The 21,163-nt window shown below is 35.7% G+C and overlaps 1 protein-coding gene across 5 annotated transcripts in view; it reads left to right on the top strand.

Moving 5' to 3' along the window:
• LOC111871747 (F-box/LRR-repeat protein 2) overlaps positions 1–20,505 on the top strand; it is a 59,525-nt gene extending 39,020 nt beyond the window's left edge. For all 5 annotated transcript variants that reach the window (XM_033754376.1, XM_023865052.2, XM_023865050.2 and 2 more), the window contains 9 exons: positions 1,998–2,197; positions 4,723–4,879; positions 5,761–5,878; positions 8,863–9,023; positions 11,540–11,645; positions 12,916–13,082; positions 15,559–15,761; positions 17,316–17,519; positions 20,193–20,505. In XM_033754376.1, coding sequence (XP_033610267.1) covers positions 1,998–2,197; positions 4,723–4,879; positions 5,761–5,878; positions 8,863–9,023; positions 11,540–11,645; positions 12,916–13,082; positions 15,559–15,761; positions 17,316–17,519; positions 20,193–20,328 — 1,452 coding nt within the window. In that variant the 3' untranslated portion in view covers positions 20,329–20,505. The remainder of the gene's footprint in view (positions 1–1,997; positions 2,198–4,722; positions 4,880–5,760; positions 5,879–8,862; positions 9,024–11,539; positions 11,646–12,915; positions 13,083–15,558; positions 15,762–17,315; positions 17,520–20,192) is intronic.
• The last annotated feature ends 658 nt before the right edge of the window (positions 20,506–21,163 follow it).

Here is a 21,163-nt window from a genome sequence, read left to right as displayed (position 1 = left end):
GAAGGCCAGAAGACACAGCATATGAACCCTTCAAAAGAGGGAGAAAAAGCTCCCACTGCCCCAAGCACTGGAGGCAGGGACCCTTTTTCTTTGTTCTTGATCCCGTCATCATCGCTTTTATTGTTGTGGTGGTGATGATGATGATGATGTTGTTGCTGCTGTCATCTTCATCTTCATCGTCATTGTTTCTTACTACTAGGATCTTCTCAAATTTGTTTTGAAGCAATATATTGACAGTTTGTTTCCCATCATATTTAGTGGTGACAGCATTACTTCATGTTCACGTTTCTAAAAAAAATGCAACATGAAATTTTAAGTTCTTGTGGTAGTGAATATTAAAACTACAGTCATCTGTAATGTGACGCCATGTGGTCTGGTAGATGGCTGTAAGAACCTGCTGCTTTTATCAGCAGAGTAAAAGAAGTAACTTCTAGCCTAAAGATGGAACACCAAGTTCCTCCAAAACATTATATTGTATTTTATATCAGCATCCTGTTGCACTGAGGTATAACTTGCAGTTTCGTTTTCTGTCTATAATGCAACAATATTAATTTAACAATATTAATTAACAATTAATTTACTAAATGTTCATTAAATGTTTAAAATGTCATTAAAATTATTAAAATATATGTACATTCAGTGTTTATGCTACAGGTTTTAGCAAAATAGGGCCATCTTCATGCAAAATATTTTTTAAAGGAGTCTACTGCACTGTGTACTTGGTCAAACAGTATTCATTAAGGAATGTCATTGCTGTTATAATTAATTTTTTTTTTAATTCTGATGTTGTAGGATGATTTTATAGGATGATTTTCTGCCTATCTTATATACTGTGGTTGGTTTTGTGTCATGTCACAACTAAGAGAAAACACGTTTCCAAAAGTATTTCTATTGTTTCATGCATATCCGTTGTTGTATGAACATGTTTACTGAGCTGTTGACTAGAAATGGCTGTACATGGTACAGTATATTGATGTACAAGAACATAAATGATTTATCCATATAATTTCAGTTAATATGAGATTGTACTATTATATTAAATGGAATATTTGGTGAACTATATTCTGGGATGTGACAGCGTGTAGTCTGGTAGGTTTTACCTAGTAAACTTACTTTCCTAGGTCAAAGATGGAGGTATCATATTCCTGTGAAATACAGGTAAACACCTACCAAATCCCAGAATACCACTGTGAGAAACAAGAACTGAACATTCTCTGGTTTCATTAGTTTATTGTAAACAATGAAATAACTTAAGCTGTTTTGAGTTTTCTTAGGGTGTTATAATTTACTATAATGATTTTGAATTGTACATTTGTTTACCAGAGACTGGAGACATCATATTTCTTGCTAATCATTAATGAATATTGATGTTAACTGTCCTTTCCAAAACAAACCACTATAGTTAACTGGAATTTATGTACTTTTGGGGGGATAAAAATGCATGTGAATATTACAGTGTTGTTCTGGTCAATAAATATTACTGTTCTTGTTAAGTTCATGCACTTAGTGATTACATTGAAACTTGTAATGAAAGCTGGATATTCAGAATTTTAATTTTCAGAGCCCTGAAATGGGTACATTTAAGTCAGAGGGATTTGTTTCTTGGCAACTAAAATGTTACCAGCAAATAAGGCATGTTCCATTTACCAGTTTTTCAGATAGTGCTTTTTCTTTCTATACTTCTCTGCTTCAGTGGATTTAGAGGAACTAACATGTCCTTTTGAAAAGAAATCTTTTGATCCTTTACAACTACCATGTTGGATTTATCTTACAGGATATACTACTGAGGAAATTATTGGAATATGACACTGAAGGAAATTCTTGGCAAGTCGTTTGATAAAGTATGAAATGAATGGATCTGGCTCAACATATTATCCTACAACAAATTTATGTTGTCAAACTGAAGAATTGTTTTAATTACATAATGTCAGTGAGGCAGCACTTGTTATAACAATAAGCTGTAGTTTCTGTCTTCATAGGCCATTAAACTGTTACAGACAATTGAGAAGCTGCCAGACAAAGTGCTGCTTAACATCTTCTCATATTTGTCTCATCGTGAGATCTGCCGCATGGCACGTGTCTGCAAGAAATGGAGGATGATTGCATACGATACACGTCTCTGGAGAGATGTTTCTCTACGTCCTGAGATCTCAGGATTACATGTTGGATCACTTGAGTCTCTGCTTGGGCTCATCAGGTTAGTTGAATGTAATATTAATTTATTATTTATCATGTGTCAACTACTGTCACAATTGTTACAGACTTCAAGACATCCTTGGCTAAGTGACATCATATAGTCTGGTAGACATTTACTGACATTTCAAATGAAAATCCTGCCTCCATCTTCAAGGTTAAAAAGCAAGCAGTGCAAGGAAGCAGCAAGCACTCTTGCACCATGTTGAAATGTCAGTGAACTTCTGATAAGCAGCAAGAATGCTTGCTGCTCGCTTGAATAGCTTAATCTTTGACCCTGAAGATGGAGACAGTATGTTCTTTTGAAACATCCTTACACTTCTGCCAGGCTACACAGAATCACATCCCAGAAGTTAGTACACATAACTGAGAAGGGATATTCACCTCTTACCAGAAAATGTAGCCCCAAATGACATCTGACCTAGTAAAGGCTTTATTCTGCTTTTGTACATATAGAACCATATACTTCTGTACTGTGGACTTCCAGGTTATGACAATGTATAGTCTGGTACGTGGGTACCAATGCTGTGGAGGAACAAAGTACTTCTATCTTCAGAGTAGAACTGCATAACCACAAATGTTTATGCCATAATTATGTTGGAAATTAAAAATGTGTCATACAAATTGTATAGGCATACTTATAATATCGGGGCACATGGTAGTGTAGTTGGTTGAGACACTATGCTACAAGCCAGAAGGTCACAGGATCAAATCCTGATGAGGTAGATTTTTTTCAATTTACCTAATCCTTAGCGCCACATTATGGACCTGGGGTCGACTTAGCCTCTAACAGAAATGAGTACCAGGAATATTCCTGGGGGTAAAGGTTGGCCAGTGCATAAGGTTGACAACCTTACCATCATCTATGAGCCGATGGTCTAGAAAATGTGCGAACCTCAACGTCTCACAACCCTATGGACTTCCACGTACTGTTACAGGGATACCTTTACTTTTACTTATAATCTCACAAACTAGGTATATCAGAATTTGGAAGACAACTGAGTGGCTTTACAAATTCTCTGTCCTCCCACCCTTGTTTGCAAATATTTTACCAAGCTACACGTAATCATCTAGCAGGTTAGTACAGTTGTTCTCTGACAGATCAACTTTGGGAGGTACTCAGTACAAATTGTAGTTTATTATTTGGGGTTCAGATTGAGGCTTTTCATGATTTTCTTCAACATTCATCATTTCTAACCATCCAGTCATATTTTATGTTGCATAATGCTATGATTGATACACTGTATGAGAACCTGTACATAATTTGGTGTCCTCCTCTTCTTCAATAAATGTTGAACATTTTGATATCCCTGACTGCAGATTTTGATAATTTGACTGTGATATATCATAAAGGAACAATTCTCCAAACATTCCTATCATATCACATAACTCACTTGTTCATTTTTTGTTCAGTGTACAAGTAATCATATCTTCCTACAATGTTTAAGCACTAACAACAACTGTGAAGCTAACGTTATTTTCAGCAATAAAATGTGTGATTTAGGCTTATATATTTCTTAAAAATATCGCACCAGCACTATTAATCCACTAACATCTGTCTTGTTCCATGTCTGCGTGTGTACTCGATACGCTAGTATGAACATGTATCACCTTTAAAATTAGAACACTAACTCTGTCTTTGGCATTTGTAGTTTCCAATATGTAACTCTAAGTAGGTAGATAAAATATTTTCCTGCATTGTTTGTTCTTTTTGAAGTTTCTTTTTTTCTCTTCCCATGTTGCTATTCTACTTTCTAAGTCCTTAGAAGACCTAATTTCTTATTTTATGATTATGATTGTTGTTTGTTTGTTTATTTGTTTACTTGTCTGAAGCGCTTGCTTGTAATTTGTCTTTGACTTTATGAAGTGTTTGTCCATAATGTAATTACTTTTATCTACCCTGTGTTCTGTCTGTAATTGGCCTTGTGGCTGTTGAGTCGGCACATAAATAATAAAGAACTGAATTAAATTACAATTTATATTTTCCACATCTCCTGCCACCACTTTATGTTTGTAACTATGTAATTAACCAATTTGATATTTCACACAAAACCATTATGCACCATAACAACCCTATGAAATTTTACTTATGATGTACTATTATTCGTTTCCCATACAATGATACCACATGCATATACCACAGTTTCTGGTATGTAACTTTCTTGCTCTTCTGTTACCCTTCTTACTGTCTCATCCATTACCATATTGAACAACATAGGATAAACACCTTCCTGTCTAGGTGCACTAAAAGTCTGAAATTATTCAAATTTTTTGTTGTCTATGATCTACTGCTCTCACATCTTCTGAAATGTCTTTATTCTTATAGTATTCCTTGCCTGTTCTATGTATTACCATTTGTGTTTCAATATGAGTGAAGACGAAATGTTTGTTTCCGTTAAATTCCCATAGTTTTGCTATTATCCCTCTGACTACAAAAATTAAACCAGCTGCTGACCTGTTATCCATTAAATCATACTGTTCTTCTTTCATAAAATATTTGGATATCTACATTTTAAGCCATTCTTCCAGTATTAGGTTTGGTCCTTCTCTGCGCTACATTGAACTGCCAATTGAGCTCATCACACACACTGTACTACATGAGCTTGCCAACAAATGTCCAAATCTGACACACATGTTACTGGATTTCTCCACAGCCATGCAGTTGCATGACTTCAGTGAGATGCAGGTCAGTGCATAAAGGGAACGATTTTGGATGGGTCATGTCTCTCTGTGTGTATACTACACAACCCAAATCACTTCACATATTTTAATAAAGATCCCTAAAAGAGGTCAGCATTAAATATTTTTCTGTGAATTTCAATTTGATTCCTATTGGCCCTCTAACCTGTATTTTACATGAAGGTCAAACCAGATTTATCAGGTATATTATAGCTGACTAAACATATAAATAATGGATATATGATGTGGAATATATATTATCAAGATTAATACGTTCTGCCCTGAACATTTATCAGTGCATTGTGCATGCAGTGAAATAGAATGAAAAATAATTTTTTAATGTGTAGGTGAATATCTCCACTGCTGTTTAACTCTGTCAACAGTAGAGTATAATTTTATGCAATGTTAGTAGGGACATTTTTTACTAACTCTGTTAATAGTAAACTTCATTAGCAATGAATGGGAATCAATAGATTAAGGGGCATGAAACTGCAAAGATATAGCTGGAAACTCTGTTCATTCTGTGCATTGTTATCATATCATGCTTCTGTGTGTGAGCGTGTGAACATTAATGTGCATTTGTGTTCACACACATGTGGGTGTTCATGAGAGAGAGAGAGATTGAGAGGATCCATTGAACCATTATGATGCTCTTGTTTAAGGCATGCATGGTCCCAGACCTCTCAAAACACTGATGTTGTAAGTTTTAGAATTTTACCTAGAGCTTGTACATTTTTCCATGTTTTTCTAGATTATGTATTGTCCTGTAATTATAGAGACTGCAATGTTCTGGCCATCATTGCACTGTGGTGCCAAGAATGAAGAAGAATGTATTAATTAAAATATCCACTTAATAATTCTGACATGATATGTTGGGTTGTTTTACAGGCATTTCCAACAAAGCTACGGTACATGTGTATTTGCCTGTCAGAGGTCATCTTCATGGAGGGCTTCATGAGAAAAATTTACAATTTCATCAATGGACTTGAAATTCTACATTTAATAGGTAAGTAATAACTAGCATATGCAAGAAGATCTTACTTATGCAATCTTTCATAATCCATGACAAAGGAAATGTATGATCATACTAGAACATTTATCAATTAGAAATGAACATAATTAGCGGTATTACAGAGAGAGAGAGAGAAAACAGATAAAATTAATTCTGTATCCCCACTCATATTTTATGTATTATTTACTTTATTTAAAGATTAGTATAATATGAATGTGTACATAGCCATCCCCCACAGTGAGGATTATGTTGCTGAAAAGTGCTACATTTAGCAAGCTAAAGCATAATGAAAAATTTGTGGGCATTGTAAACACTTGTCAAAGTGTAACTAGTTGCTTGTTTTTTCATTAAGCACAAATTATGTAATATTAGACACAAAATACAAAAGATATCAGATGAAGGTGCACCTCATAGGTAATCTGTAAGCTAGGAAACTGATTTCAGATATCATTGCAGACTGAGCAATAATAAATGGAGCTCTCTTGATGCCAAAGCCCACTGACTATTTTCACACGTACACGGAAACCTTGGATACATAAACCAAGATTCTATGGTTGACAAAACTAAATATTGATGGAAAATTGTGGATACTTTAAATCTGTGGTTTGAAAAACTGCAGTGGTGAGGGTTTTCTCTGTCGCTCTGTACATACATTTTTAGAATGGCAGTGACAGATTTTAACAGTTCCATGGCATGTTACTGAATTTTTTAGCCAAGAATGCCAAAAAACACTATTAATACCACTGCATCTTGATACAAGCCACTAAATTATCTATATGTGCTGCCATTTCTAGTTTTTAAAACTTATAATTAAGTTTCTTTTAAATTTGAAGATGAATTGTTTGGTTGAGTGTCATGAGACTCATTAGTTAACATCTATTTTTAACTCTCTTCCTGACACATTAAACGGCGTGTTTGAAAGTTGCTGGTACCATTTACTGACAATTATAAATAAGTAGCATGACTTTAGATTCAATATTAATTTTTTTGACAGGAAATGAAGCTAGCTTTTGTGTGCTGTATGCATGTTTGCCTGTGTGGCTGTTTGTATACACATGCAACACTCATGATTGCTTGCTCTGAAATATAGTATAAAATAATACTAGAACACAGGTTCATTAACACAGGGCATTTTACATGTCCATGACATTTCTTCATCACCATTAAAAATTTTACTTTTCAGAATTTCGCTAAAATAGCATTAGGCTCAAATTTTGGAATACATTTTGAACAGTTGAACGTTATAAGGCATAAGTAAAAATTTAATTTTGAAACTTAATGTTTGCTTAGATTTGGTTAAATAAACAGTTTCTTGGTCAGAGGACTGTTTTTAATTCGGGCATTTCTAAACTTCCATAATGAGCTTAAATAAAATTAAATATAATATTATATTCTTTTAAAGAATGGTATGTGTGAAAGAATTATCTCTGTGGTCTAGTGGTCAGAGTTCCTGGCTACAGATCCAGAGGCCCGTGTTCGATTCCTGGCGCTACCAGGTTTTTCCTGAGAAGTAGTGGATCTGGAATGGGGTCCACTCAGCCTCGTGATGATAACTGAGAAACTATTCCAAGTAAATAGTGGCTCCGGTCTAGAAAACCGAAATTAACGGCTGTGAGGATTCGTTGCACTGACCACGCTACACCCTCTATCCGCAAAAGTTGGCGCTAATTTCGCCGACATGCGGTGGTCGCTCGCTCGATCGGTGTAGTTCGCTTGCAGACTAAAATCACGGAGTAAAAAAAAAATGTGTGAAAGAAAGACTTGCAGAGATCAGAGTTAGATTTAGTATTAATGGGTTCCTTGACTTTGTCCATCTTCCTAGTATTGTTGTTCCAAATAGATCAGAATCTTATGGAAACTGGATTTGTTTCTGTCCTCAAGTGGAAAGATGAGGAGGCACATACTCAATCAGGTCTGTCATACCTAGCTACTGGTTTCCCACCATGGAGGGATTTGTGGTGAACAAAGTGGCACTGGGGCAGGTTTTCTCCAAGTCCTTCGGTTTCCATGCCAATTCACATTTCATCGATTGCTTCACAATCATCATCATCTATCATCTGGGGCTGGTGCCATGGGCCAAACAGTGGCAACGGTACCAAGTAGACTCAGTCTCACCCTATGAGAAAAATATTAAAAAATACATAGATCTGGCTAATCTCAATAAATGGGGATAAACTTAATCCAGAAGATGTAACTGGGTGGGATATTTTCTACTTTATCACACGAAGAAAAAAACACCTCAGTTTCCAGAATGCTCTGTTCTGTTTGGAACAACAAGTTGATGGACAAAGTACAGAAATCCAGTATTACTGATTGTAATACATAATTATAAAGCCTTTAGAATTGACTTAAACAAATGTAAGTTATATTTAGATTATGGATGATTTCTGCACGTGGACCCCATTGGGAATCCAAGATTTTCAAGGACTGTGTTTAAGAATATATTCATCTTAAAACATATTGGTTGGTTCAGTAGTTCAAGTGTAAATATGTAACATAAACTCTGTATCACAGGCTGGTAACAATTGTATCAAGGTCACAACTCCCCTGTAGTCATAACTGCCCATCCCTGAAATTAGATGTAAGTTAGTGAAGAAACTAATGACTCACTTCCTTTAACTGTGAAGTGGCCTTCTTGAATTAGGTAACAGAATTTTCTCCTCAACAGATGTAATGGATGCCACAGTGATACTTTGTTACAAATGAGTACAATGTATCTAAAGAATATGGACTTCACTTACTGGAGAGGAGTACATGAAACCTAGGAAAATATTATTGGTGTATCACTTATACACTGAAAGTTGGAAAGACTGGAGGGAAATTCTTGTTTCTTCTATGCTATGAGAAGGAAACAAAGGGAGAACAATGGGTTTTCTATCAAAAACTTCAAAGCGCTCTTCTTTGCTGATTAATTTCAGATATATGCATAAGTATATAAAAAAACATTACATGTATATAAATTCCTGCTTTCTGAACAGGTACATATGAGAAGGTAGAAGAGGAGGAAGAAGAAATTTATGAGGTCATCAACGTGCACAAACTAAAGTCTGCAACTCCTAACCTGAGAGTCATCAACCTATTTGGCATAAACTTTGTAGACGATAGCCACATTGAAGCCTTCAGTTCCAACTGTATTCAGGTAAAATAAAATAAAATAAAAATTTTTAACAGAATCAAGATGAAAGTTACTTTGAAATACATTTAACAGCATACCCTTACTGGCTTTCATATTTGTCACTCTAGCTATCTGAACACACTGAATAACGTTTCTGACCATAAACTAATTCTGATGAAATTCAGTTTTGGTTCACACTGATATCTAACGACAGTAACCACAAATTTATATTAAGGCCTAAATATAATGTTATGCATGTGGGGCATAGAATAAGTTCCTGGACTTTATATTGCATTTTGTAAATATGTTGTAAGAGTTTTGTTGCATCCATAAACACCCTCCAATTCTTAATAACTTTTTCATTGCTATAAGATATTCTTCCATGTTAAGTGGAAAATTTTATCACCATAGCATTGCACAGCATCAGGTTGCAGATGGAAGAGACAGCCTCCAGATATGGAGGGTAGCTCCTAATATACAAAAAAAGCAGTCGTGGACAGCCATCAAGGGATGGTCCTCCAGTTTGGGGGTTGGCGGAGTGCCTAACAACTCCTCACCATATAAAATAAGCTTGTTACAAAATGTCACAAAGGGTCTCTGATTTGGATTGATTCCTTGGGTAAATAACCTAAGTGGAAGAAAATTGATATGAGATTTGGTCCTTGGAATGTTAAATGTATGTATAGGGCAGGTGCACTCAGGGCAGCAGCAGAAGAAATCTCAAAATATAAGTTGGATTTAGTAGGAGTACAGAAGGTCAGATGGGACGGAGGTAGCACCGAATCAGCAGGCAAATATACATTTTTGTATGGAAAGGGGAATAAGAATAATGAATTGGATACAGTTTTTTTTTTTTGTATAAAAGAGAATCATATCGGCAGTTAAGTGGGTAGAGTTTGCTAGTGATGGACGTCATACATAATACTAAGAGGTTGCTGGTGTGATATTATTCTGAATATTCATGCCCCAAACAGGAGATAAAATTTATGATATGAAGGACAGGTTCTACAAAGAACTAGAACATGTATACGATAAATTCCCTAAGTACCACATGAAAATTTTGTTAGGAGATTTCAATGCCCAAGTAGGTAGAGAAGACATCTTCAAACCAACAATTGGGAATGAGAGCTTACACAAAATTAGTAATGATAATGGAGTTAGAGTAGTAAACTTTGCCCCATCCAAAAAAAACTTACTGTCAAAAGTATGATGTTCCCACATCATAACATTCATAAATTTACTTGGACATCTCCTGATGGGAAGACACACAACCAAATTGACCATATTTTGATAGATAGGAGATCGCACTCAAGTATATTTTATGTCTGATCATTCAGGGTAGCAGATTGTCATACTGGTCACTGTCTGGTGGTGGCAAATGCTAGGGAGAGACTAGCAATGAGTAAACAAACAATGCACAGAATTCAAATGCAGAGGTTCGATCTGAAGAAATTAAATGAGTTAGAGGGTAAAGAGAAGTATTGGGTTGAAATCTCAAATAGGTTTGCAGTTTTGGAAAACTTAGACACTGAGGTGGATATTAATAAAACTTCGGGAAACTATTAGAGAAAGTACAAAAATTTCATAATGTACACAACAGGATGCAAAAAATAAAGAATGCCGGAAGCAGTGTCATCAGCAGCGACTTGAAGCACAGAGCAAATGATGCTCAAGATGGTTCAAGTTGGTATAGCAACAGACGTGACCAGAGTGGTTTGAATGGCTGTTGTACTGCGATGTGGAAAGCAAATGGAAAAACTACCACATTATTACTTTTCCTGGATAGTCTCTTTAGAAAAACAGAGGTACCATGTAAGCGAGATGTTTCCTCTGGAGACAAAACAAACTGGAGGGGTGGACAGAAGTGACCAGAAGACAAGGAAGAAGACGTAAGAAGATGCTGGATGACCTTGGGGACAGAAGCGGATATTCTTATTTGAAGGAGAAGTCTCGAGATCGCATTAAGTGGAGGAACTGTTTTGGAAGAGACTGTGGACCTGTAATCTGACAGATTACTAATGAATGAATGAATAATATAATATAAACTGAAGAAGCATAATCCATGATTCAATGAAGATTGCAGAAAATTATTAGATCAAAGGAAATAAACCAAATTACAGTGGTTAGAGGATCCAAGCCAGGTATGTGGGGATAATCTGTACAATGTAAGATGTAAAGCCAACAGGAATTTCAAGAAAAAAGAGGGAATATCTGGAAGACAAAATTAGTGAGCTTGCAACGAACAGTAGGAACAATTAAAACATTAAAGTGAAATAGGTATTCCTTGAAACATTGAAATTATTGCATGATTTTCAGTTTTCATTACATTATCAATTTTGGGACATAAAATGAGATGCTCTTTAGATGCACCATTATATTCCATTGGAATTATGATGATTAGAATTTGCATGAGAAATAAATAATTCCTTACCAGAGAAAGCATCCACAAGCATAGAAGACTAAAGAATAGTTCAGAATAAAGTATGATTTCGCATTAACTTTATTCTTTCAAATCTGACATGAACTATGTGTCTCGACAGCTGGAATGTCTGGCAGTGAACTTCTGTGCTAAAGTCAATGGATCAAGTTTAAAGTCATTGCTTCAGAGGAGTAGACGACTAAGGTGCCTTTTGATGAATCAGACAAGTAAGTAATGTTCCCATGTTTATTATGGGAAATGGTGGTTGCTAAATTTTGTCAGTTTACAGCATCCTTCATGATGCATTGTAACAGTGTTGTAAAAGATGGGTAATTCGAGAATAGGGTTGCAGGCCCACAAATTTTACTGGGATCATGACAAAACTTACAGAGTACATTAAGGTTTAACATTCATGACAGTGGGAAACATCTTCAAAGCTCCTGCTTTCCAGTTCTTATACAGTCTGTGCACTCAGTTTGCAGATGTCCAAGGAATGGGGGTGTGGGCATAGATGTAGCAGGTATGAATGGAGGGGGAGACACACATACTCATGGAATTGTAGGAACCCAGCAGTCAACAAATCCACTAATCTGCTTGTCCATGATGAGCAAAAGATCAAGGCTGATGAGAAGAAAAATCTTTAATTTGTTCATTAATATTTTCTTTCATGCTCTAATTCATTTTCCCACAAATAAGAGGTAAAGTTATCCCTGTAACAGGCTGTAAAGGCCCATAGGGTTCTGAGAGGTTGAAGCTCCCACATCTTCTAGACAATCGGCTCACAGATGACTATAAGAGTTGTCAGCCTTACGTGCCGGCCACCTTTTACTCCCCAGGAAGATTCCTGATACTGATTTCTGTTAGAGGATGAGTCGACCCCAGAGCAACAGTGCAGCTGGCAGGATTAGGTAAATTGAAAAAATTCTGGCTTGTAGCATAGTGCCTCAACCAACTATGCTACTGCATACCCTTCACATATCATGTAATATAGAACAGTATTTTATGTCTTTTATGTTATGTGACGGTAAGTAGACTGGTGCAGAGCAATTATAGTGGTGTGGTTAAGCACAGTTTTTAGTGAACTAAGCTAATAATTATTGACCCATATTGACATGTAAGCCTATATTTTCTTACACAACAAGGTAAGAAGACTAAAAATATAAACCATAAGTTTGAGAAGTATGAAATAATGAATTGACTGAGCAAATGAATGAGTGATTTGCTGGTACAGGAACTTCACCATGTTGTCAGTAATTACTGAAATCTTATAATCCCCAGTTTTATTGAATCTAGAGGTTCCTTATTATCAGATCAGAACTTTATCAATAGATCCTGTCTTCAGTCAGTCTGTCTATAAATTGTTTCTTTCTTTGGATTTTGCAACAAAAGGCTATTGACCTCCCCTTTCTCTCAGTTTCACTTCCAAATTTTTATAACTCTGAATTTGTATTCAGGTAGCTGAAAATCCTATACTGAGAGCTTGTTTTGTTGTTTCAGATCTTATCAGTGAGCATGTGATGCAGGTGGAATGGGAGAAGACATCACTGCAAGAGCTGGACATTACTGCAACAGACCTAAGCACAGAATGTCTTATTGACATGCTGACACGTATCCCCAACTTGCGATTCTTATCAGCAGGCCAACTTAATGGTTTCAATGACTCAGTGAGTACATGCTGCAGACCAAAAATGATGTGGGATGTATCCTTGGAGCTTCCTTTATGACCATGATTTTCTATGTATGAGTACTATGTATGCATGTATTTTGATACTAATATTGAGCTTTAACTTAGCGCTACCAGCAAATGTAGAAATGTATGCATGAGAGTACTTACTTATAAAATTTGAAGAAAAAAAAAATCAGTATAACCCTCCCTTCTTTGCTATTTCAAAGTATATTGATATCAACAGATTATTTCATCTCTTTTTGTAATTTCAGTCGGTAGGCATGAAAATTAAAACTGAACACGAATACTTTGTAGCCTGCTTTCCTTACTTTATATGGAAAGAAAAACTTATGGCACCAGTATGTCCACACATCCTTCTGTGCTAGGAACTAGTCTGCACACTTACTTCATATGACTTTAAAATCCATTTTAATATCTTCCTGTATGTACTGGTCTCACAAGTGGTCTCTTCTCTTCACGTTTTCATACCAAATTTTTTATGTACATCTTATGCTTCCCATATATTCTACAAGTCCTGCTCATCTTCTCCTCTTAGACTTGTTCAATCCTGTAATATCTCATGAAGCACATAAAATATGAAGCTTCTTGTTATGCAGGTTTCTTGAACTCTCTGTACTTCCTCTCTTTTAGGTTTGAATATTTTCCTTGATACCTTATTTTCAAACAGCGATGTGTGAGAGATCAACCTTCATAATTACACAAAGCAACTGGAAAATTTATAGTTTTATGTATTTTAACTTTTATATTTGTAGACAGAGAATGGGAACGCAACAGATTCTGAACTGAGTGGTTGCAAGAATTCCTTGAATTTAATCTGCTCTTATTTTCTTTGTGATTCTAATTTTGATTTGTAACTGTCATTCCAAGAGATTTTAACTCTACTACAGTTTCAGAGGATTTATTAACTCTTTCTAAAATGATTCTCTCTCACTACTGAAAACATGAGCATATACTTAGCTTTCTAAGTGTTTCTTTCTAGACCACACCCCTTCCTAGCATCTAACAGAGCCACTGGATTTTGTTTACAGTATTTATATTCTCATGCAATAAATTAATATCACCAGTATAGACCAGAATTTGATCTGTACCCATTCAGTTCCACCCCTCTGCTGTTCTTGTACCTTCCCAGCAGCATAATCTGAACCAATTCTAAAAAGCCATGACAATAAAGCATCTCCTTTTTTTGAACCATTCTAAATATAAAATTCATCAGACAAATGTTTTCCTTCAAGGACTTCACTGTTGGTATTATTTAAACACATTTTAATTAGACTAATTAGTTTCATGAGCATACTGAATTCAGTGAGCATTTTAGAAATTTCAGCCTGATGATATAAATATACAATTGCCTGTTGTCAGATTAATGACATGAAAAGGAGTCATGGATAATATTTTCTGGAATATGTCATATTTTTGTGAGTGGAATGTGTGTAATATATTACTAATACCATACCTGTAACTTTTTCAGACCGAATGTTTGATACAATATGATACCTCTTGAGTATTGCAAACTGTAAGCTATAGGAAATAAACACTAACCCTACCAGATGCTGATGAACATTTAAAACAGATGGACATTTTGAAGATAGAATACTGAAGTAATTAATCCTTATGTTGGCTTCATACAGTACCTCATTAATTTTCCACTGAGGTATGTATCTGTTTGTGGATGTGTATGTTTGATAGGATGTGCCTGTATATTGTATGGTTGACATAATGTTGCTATCAGTGAGGACCGCATATATTGATGTGAGTATTATGTATAATTTGTCAACAGAATGCACAGAGCCTGTCTATTGCCTGTTTGGCAGATCAGTCAATTGGTTTCAAATTCCTGACTTTTGTCTCCTGCTTACAATGCCATACAATCTGGCAACTGCGTGTCCACACATGTACCAACTTGCTTAATAATGTTATATACATGTAGGTGTATATTACTTTTGAAAGAAAACATGCTGATAACATGTTTTGAGTTTCAGAAAAGGGAATAAAGCTCAATTTTTAGTGTTGGCAAGTTATCTCAGTGGTCTCTTCATTTTTAAAACATGGGAATAGAAAGTTAAATTATTCCTATGATTAGCATGTCAGAATGAGGCTGTGAAAGAAAACCTTCACGCATTCTTAGTCTTGTTAAGTGGATCAAGTTGGGTTGTCAGCTTCATGCTTCAGCCATATTCATCTTCAAGTAAGAGCTCTCACTACTTTCTAGATGTGGGACTGAGAGCCATGGTATTAAAAACAATAATGGTGATCCACCTGCCAGGAGTTAAACTTTAACCATTGCATTAATAATCCATTACTTGGCTAAGCTGCCACAGACTCCACATTATATAAAAAGTAAAGAAACTGCCATTCTTTTTTTACTAATCTGGCCTTATTTCAGACAGGAATTTAGAAACTGTTTTCAGCGTGAAAAATTCTTTTACTTACATGTAGTTGTTGCTTGTGTGTAGGTGCTTAAAGCCTTCATGGAACTAGGAAATCCCAAGAACCTGATAGCACTGGATGTTGACAGTTCAGACAATCTGACTGATGATGCCCTGCATAAGTTTCTGTCTCGCTATGGTCATCAGCTGTGGGGAATTGCTTTGTCTGGTATGCCACACATCACAGACCAGCTGTGGCAGTCAGTTCTACCTGTTTTCAACAATGCTAAGTGAGTGCCAATTATCTGTCTGAAACAAAGAACATAAACTGTATTTGCAACATTAGGTTTTCAGTGTACTGTGTATAAATTGACAGTAGTCACAATGGTCAATGTTTATTTTTCTTCAAAATTCTTAAATCTATTTGGCAAGGATACCAAGAACTAAAAATTAATAATCATATGATTTAATGATTCATTTACATGTGTTATTTCTGCCAGTACATATTCTAGCTACATTAAATTTTTCTGATATAAATCGGAGTTTCACATGTTTATGGTTGATGATATAAGAAATATTTCATATAAAATTTGTAGGAATGTTTATTATCAGTTTCCATACAAAATTTCACAATCTTATGAGTACACCAGTGATTCATTACTTATCACAATAAAATAAAGAGCTAAATATATATTTTGTGTGGCCTTCAGATTGCTATTTTACATTATACATACACACACAAACATGACAAATGCACATGTTTTTCAAACCACTAGTATCAGACAATATTTCACAATATTATGCTAGCATGTTAGTATTAGCATTAGTGCCTCTTCCACTTCACAAGATTCCAAGGTCACCATGTTGATATTATTGATGGCAAGAAATTATAATACAGAAAAGTTAAATATTTTTGTTGATGTGATGTTCATACTGTTTTGTCACTGTGTCACTTGGATTAACATTAAACATGGTGGAAACACACAGTGATACCATAGGAAATAGGGTGTGGTGGGGAACATATGTTGGCCAGAATTTCATAGAGATCTAGGTGAGCTAAGGAAATGAATTATAAAATTGTTGCCAAAACAAGCACTATCATGACTGGTATGGAACATAGTTGTTCTCTGATTGACAAGTACAGTTTGGAGAGATGAGATTCTTTCTCTTGTGACTACAAGGGGAAGATGCACATAGCAATGACAGCTGACATCAAAACTGTTTCACTTTTAGTTTAGCATATTTACTAATTTAGTTTGCACTTGTACATTTGTCACCACGGATATTACATTATGGTGTTTTAATTTCTGAAATGGAAGTGGATGTACTTTACATAAATTTAAATTTAAACTTTAGGAAAAAGAAGTTGTAAAATTATGTATACAAGTGGAACTGCTGAGAACACATCTGCTTTCTAAGAATTCCTAAACGCCAGTCTTCAAGCCATTTATATCTGTGTCGCGTCCCTCTTTCAAAAACTGAGAAATCCTGTAACATCGGATGCTGATACAAATCTCTCATTAGCCACTGACTTACCTAAACACATCTCCTTCATGCCTTGGATTGAATGCAAGTGCTACTGCTCAACTAATGGAAACTGTATAGTTCCAGATCTCAACAGATTTTCAGCACATGGATGCACTTATCTCTGACCTCAGTTCTGTCATGAAGATGTCAAGCTGTGAGGGCACTGAATGGACTATTAAAGTCAAAGTCCATCTATGTGGGAACCAGAGTAGGGTATATCAGAACCCGACATCAAATTTGTTGACTTATTCATATTAAACTGAATGAAAACTTGTTTCTAACGCATAATTGATACGTTTATTTGCCGATTCATACAGGATTTTGGTCATGGGTACACAGGAGCGCCTTGGTGTGAATATCCATGTAGATCAGCTGATGGATGGGATTGCCAACAATTGCCCAAATCTGCAGCGCTTGGAGCTTCGCTGGGATCCTGAAAATCTCCGCTTTTCTGATAAAAGCCAAAAAGCCATTGATATCCTGAGAGTCAAGTGTCTAAAGCTGAGATGCCTTGTTCTAAGGTAATCTGCTTAAACCATTGTTTTAATTTTTCATCTTCCTTTAATTGATCATTTCAGTTATACTGGTCGTGGAGTACAAGTTATGCACCTCCTCATTATGCAGAGTTCTTCAACCTCCTGCCACCTCACTCCTCATCAGCCCAAAAATTCCCCTCAGCACCCTGTTCTCAAACATCCTCAGTCTATGTTCCTCCCTTTATGTCACAGACCAAGTCTGGCAACCATACAAAACAAGAAGCAAAATTATAGTCTTGTAAAGTCTAATTTTTACGTTTTTAAGCAGCAGGTGAGAAGACAGAAACTTCATTCTGCACTAAATGGTAGCAAGCATTACCTGAATTCAGTCTCCTCTTTTAACTATCTCTTCAATCAAATTTTGATCTGTTACTGTCATTCTCAAACATTTGAATGTGGCACATTTTCAGAGGACCTGTTAGCTATATTTATATCATGATTTTGTCCTGCTTCCTGGTGATAAGACAGCAATATATGCTTCTTTTTTTCTGTGTTTACTTCTAGATCAACCTCCTTACTAGTGTCAATTAGAAATTCTGTGTTTTTCTTTATGGCACCTATGTTGTCTCCCAGTAGATCCACATCATCAGCAAAGACCAGCAGGTGATGTGTCCCATTTAATTTCAGTCCAACCTGGTTTTCCTGGACCTTCCCCAATGACGCATTCTAAAGCAAAGTTGAAAAGATGTGACAATGAAGCACCTTCTTGTTTTAGACCATTTCGGATAGGAAAATTATCAAACAAATGTTTACCTATATAGACTTTACTATATGTTCCATTTAAACACATTTTAACCAATCTAGCTTCATGGGTTAACCAAACTCTATGAGAATATCATACAATACTTCCCTCCTAACTGATTCATAGGCTTTCTTGAAGTCTATGAATATCTGATGTACTAACTGTACTTCAATTTTTCTTCAGTATCTAACGAATGCAAAAAAATCTAATCAGTAGTTGATCTGATATGTGAAAACCCACACTTACTGTCTGTTGGAAGCTAATTAATTTTGTCTTTCAAATATTCCCTTTTTTAATCCTGAAATGGCTGTTGGTTTCAGGTCTTATATTTTTCAGATTATCCCCATTTATTTGGCTTGGATCCTGTAACCACTGCAATTTTTGCTTGTATCCTTTGATGTAATAACCTTGAGCATCATTTGTCAAATCATGGCTTATGCTTCTTCAGTTCATAATAACCTAGACTCCATTTGGCTAAAAATTTTATATTCTAACAGTTTCCCTAGTTCTGTTAATACTGACCTCAGTGTCTAAGTGTTCCAAAGCTGAGAACCTATTTGAAATTTCAGCAAGATACTGCTCTTTACTCTCTACCTCATTTAATTTCTTGAGACTGATCCTCTCCATATGAAATCTGTGAGTTGTTTGTCTGCTCAATGCCAGTCTCTCCCTAAATTTGTCACAACCAGATAGTGGTCAGTATCACAATTCATCTCCCTGAATGATCGGATGTCAAGTACACTTGAATGCCATCTCCTGTCTATCAAAATATAGCCAATTTGATTATGAGTCTTTCCTTCAGGAGATGTCCAAGTAAATTTATGAATGTCAAGATGTGGGAACATGGAACTTTTCACAAGTCAGCTTTTTGGATGTGGCAAAGTTTACTACTCTAATTCCATTATCATTATTAATTTCATGCAAACTCTCATTCCCAAGGTTGAATTGAAAATGTCTCCCTTGCCTACTTTGGCACTTAAATCTTCTAAAAAATCATATAATATTTAGGGAATTTATCAAATAAATGCCCTAGTTTTTCATAGAAGCTCCCTTTCATGTCATCAATTTTCTCCTCTGCGGGGCATGAACGTTCGGAAAATTGATATCACACCAGAGACCTTTCAGTATTATGTACAACACACTATCACTAAGAAACTTTGCCCTCTTAACTGCTGATATGATTCTCTTACATACAAAAGAACCTGTACCTAATTCATGATTATAATCCCCCTTTCCATGGAACAAAATATATTTGCCTGTTGGTTCCTTGCTACCTCTGCCCATCTGACCTCCTCTACTCCCACTGGAAAATTCTGCCCTTGTTTTCAAATCTCTGAATGAAAATTTGAAGAGAAAATAAAAATGAATACAAAGTTATATTTTCACTGGCCGCACCACAGCTCAAGCAGTTAGTTGCTGGCTTCCCACCGCTGCGGCCCAGGTTCGATCCTGGGTCTGGTCAAGTGGGATTTGTGGTGGCCAAAGTGGCCCTGGGGTGGGTTTTCTCTGAGTACTTCGGTTTCCCCTACCAATCTTCATTCCACCAAATTCTCCATCATCATAATCACCTGGGGCAGGCTACAATAGACCACTCAGTGGCCAAATGGACCCAGTTGGGCTCCACCCACCACTAGAGGAATTAAAAAAATATATTTTCACACTCCTTTTGAAGAAAAACTGTTGCTGAATGTTTGGTATTGGTCACAGGATGCTTGGAAATATACAACAATGAGAAACTAATGATGATGAATATACAGATACTCAAGAACTGAATTTTAAATAAACACACACCACTTTTTTTCCAGTGAGAAGAGCTTTATTTACTAGTTTGATCCTGAAATTATAACTTATTAAAGCAGTTTTGACTGCCTCAAAGTGTTGATCTCATTTTATCATCTAACACATTTCTTTTTCAGTGATGGGCGGTACTATGAGACAACTAAAGCCAACTTTGAAAGAGCTGATCGTACAACTGTGGTCAGAACTACAACAAACTGTCGTGTGTCTAACTACTATCTCCTCTCAAACTACAGGGATCTGATATTCAACTAAGAATTTTAACTCTACTAAAAATATGTAATTGTTATTCAGTAGAACAGAGTGGCCTATACCAAATTTTTAGTACTTCTACATCTGTACTGAAGAGAAAACTGCTGGATAATGGAATTCTTTCTGGATTACAATCATGTGCTGGTTTAAAAATGGCAATAACATGAAAAACAAAAGCTATTTTTTGTTTCTGTGTCCTTTAAATTGCTGCCAAATATCTGAATTAAGAGAGGTCAAAACAATGGAGAATATTCTTTGCTTTTGTAACTTGAAATATCAAACCTCATACTCCTACATAGTAAAAATAATTTCATAAAAGACCGGAATACGATAAATGCATCAACCCTCCAGTCAAACTACACCTCTCAGAAAGCATAATGTTTTGTAGGTGGCAAAGTTCTATGAAGGAGTATTTTTAGAATATTATTTGTTACCAGTTTTTTTCTGCCATGGAAATAATGTTTTAGGTAACACTGATAGCATTCGTTTCATCTAATAGTTATAAATGGCAAAACATGATGTCTGACATTTAAACAATTGGACTGACATCTCTGTGACAACACTGTTGAGTTTGTGCATGTTGGATCAAGCAAGTATATACTTCTGTGTCAAACATTTTTTTGGGACACGCCTTGTTTAGAGTTTGCAGTAGGGGCTTCATTTTTTGTCAGAAATATGGATGGTATGACAAAATTTCTCACTCCTTTCTCTAAGATTTGTTGGAAGAATTTAACCTTTTGGAAGAAAAATGAAGTGACTGTGAAACTTGAATCACAGGAAATTCCAGAATCTCAGTGACAGAAATATATACAAAAATTAAAGTGATAATTTGAAGCTA

Source organism: Cryptotermes secundus, unplaced genomic scaffold, assembly GCF_002891405.2.
Source record: "Cryptotermes secundus unplaced genomic scaffold, Csec_1.0 scaffold633, whole genome shotgun sequence".
NCBI lineage: Eukaryota > Metazoa > Arthropoda > Insecta > Blattodea > Kalotermitidae > Cryptotermes > Cryptotermes secundus.
Note: the sequence above shows the minus strand (reverse complement) of the source record. Positions and strands in the feature narration are given on the sequence as shown.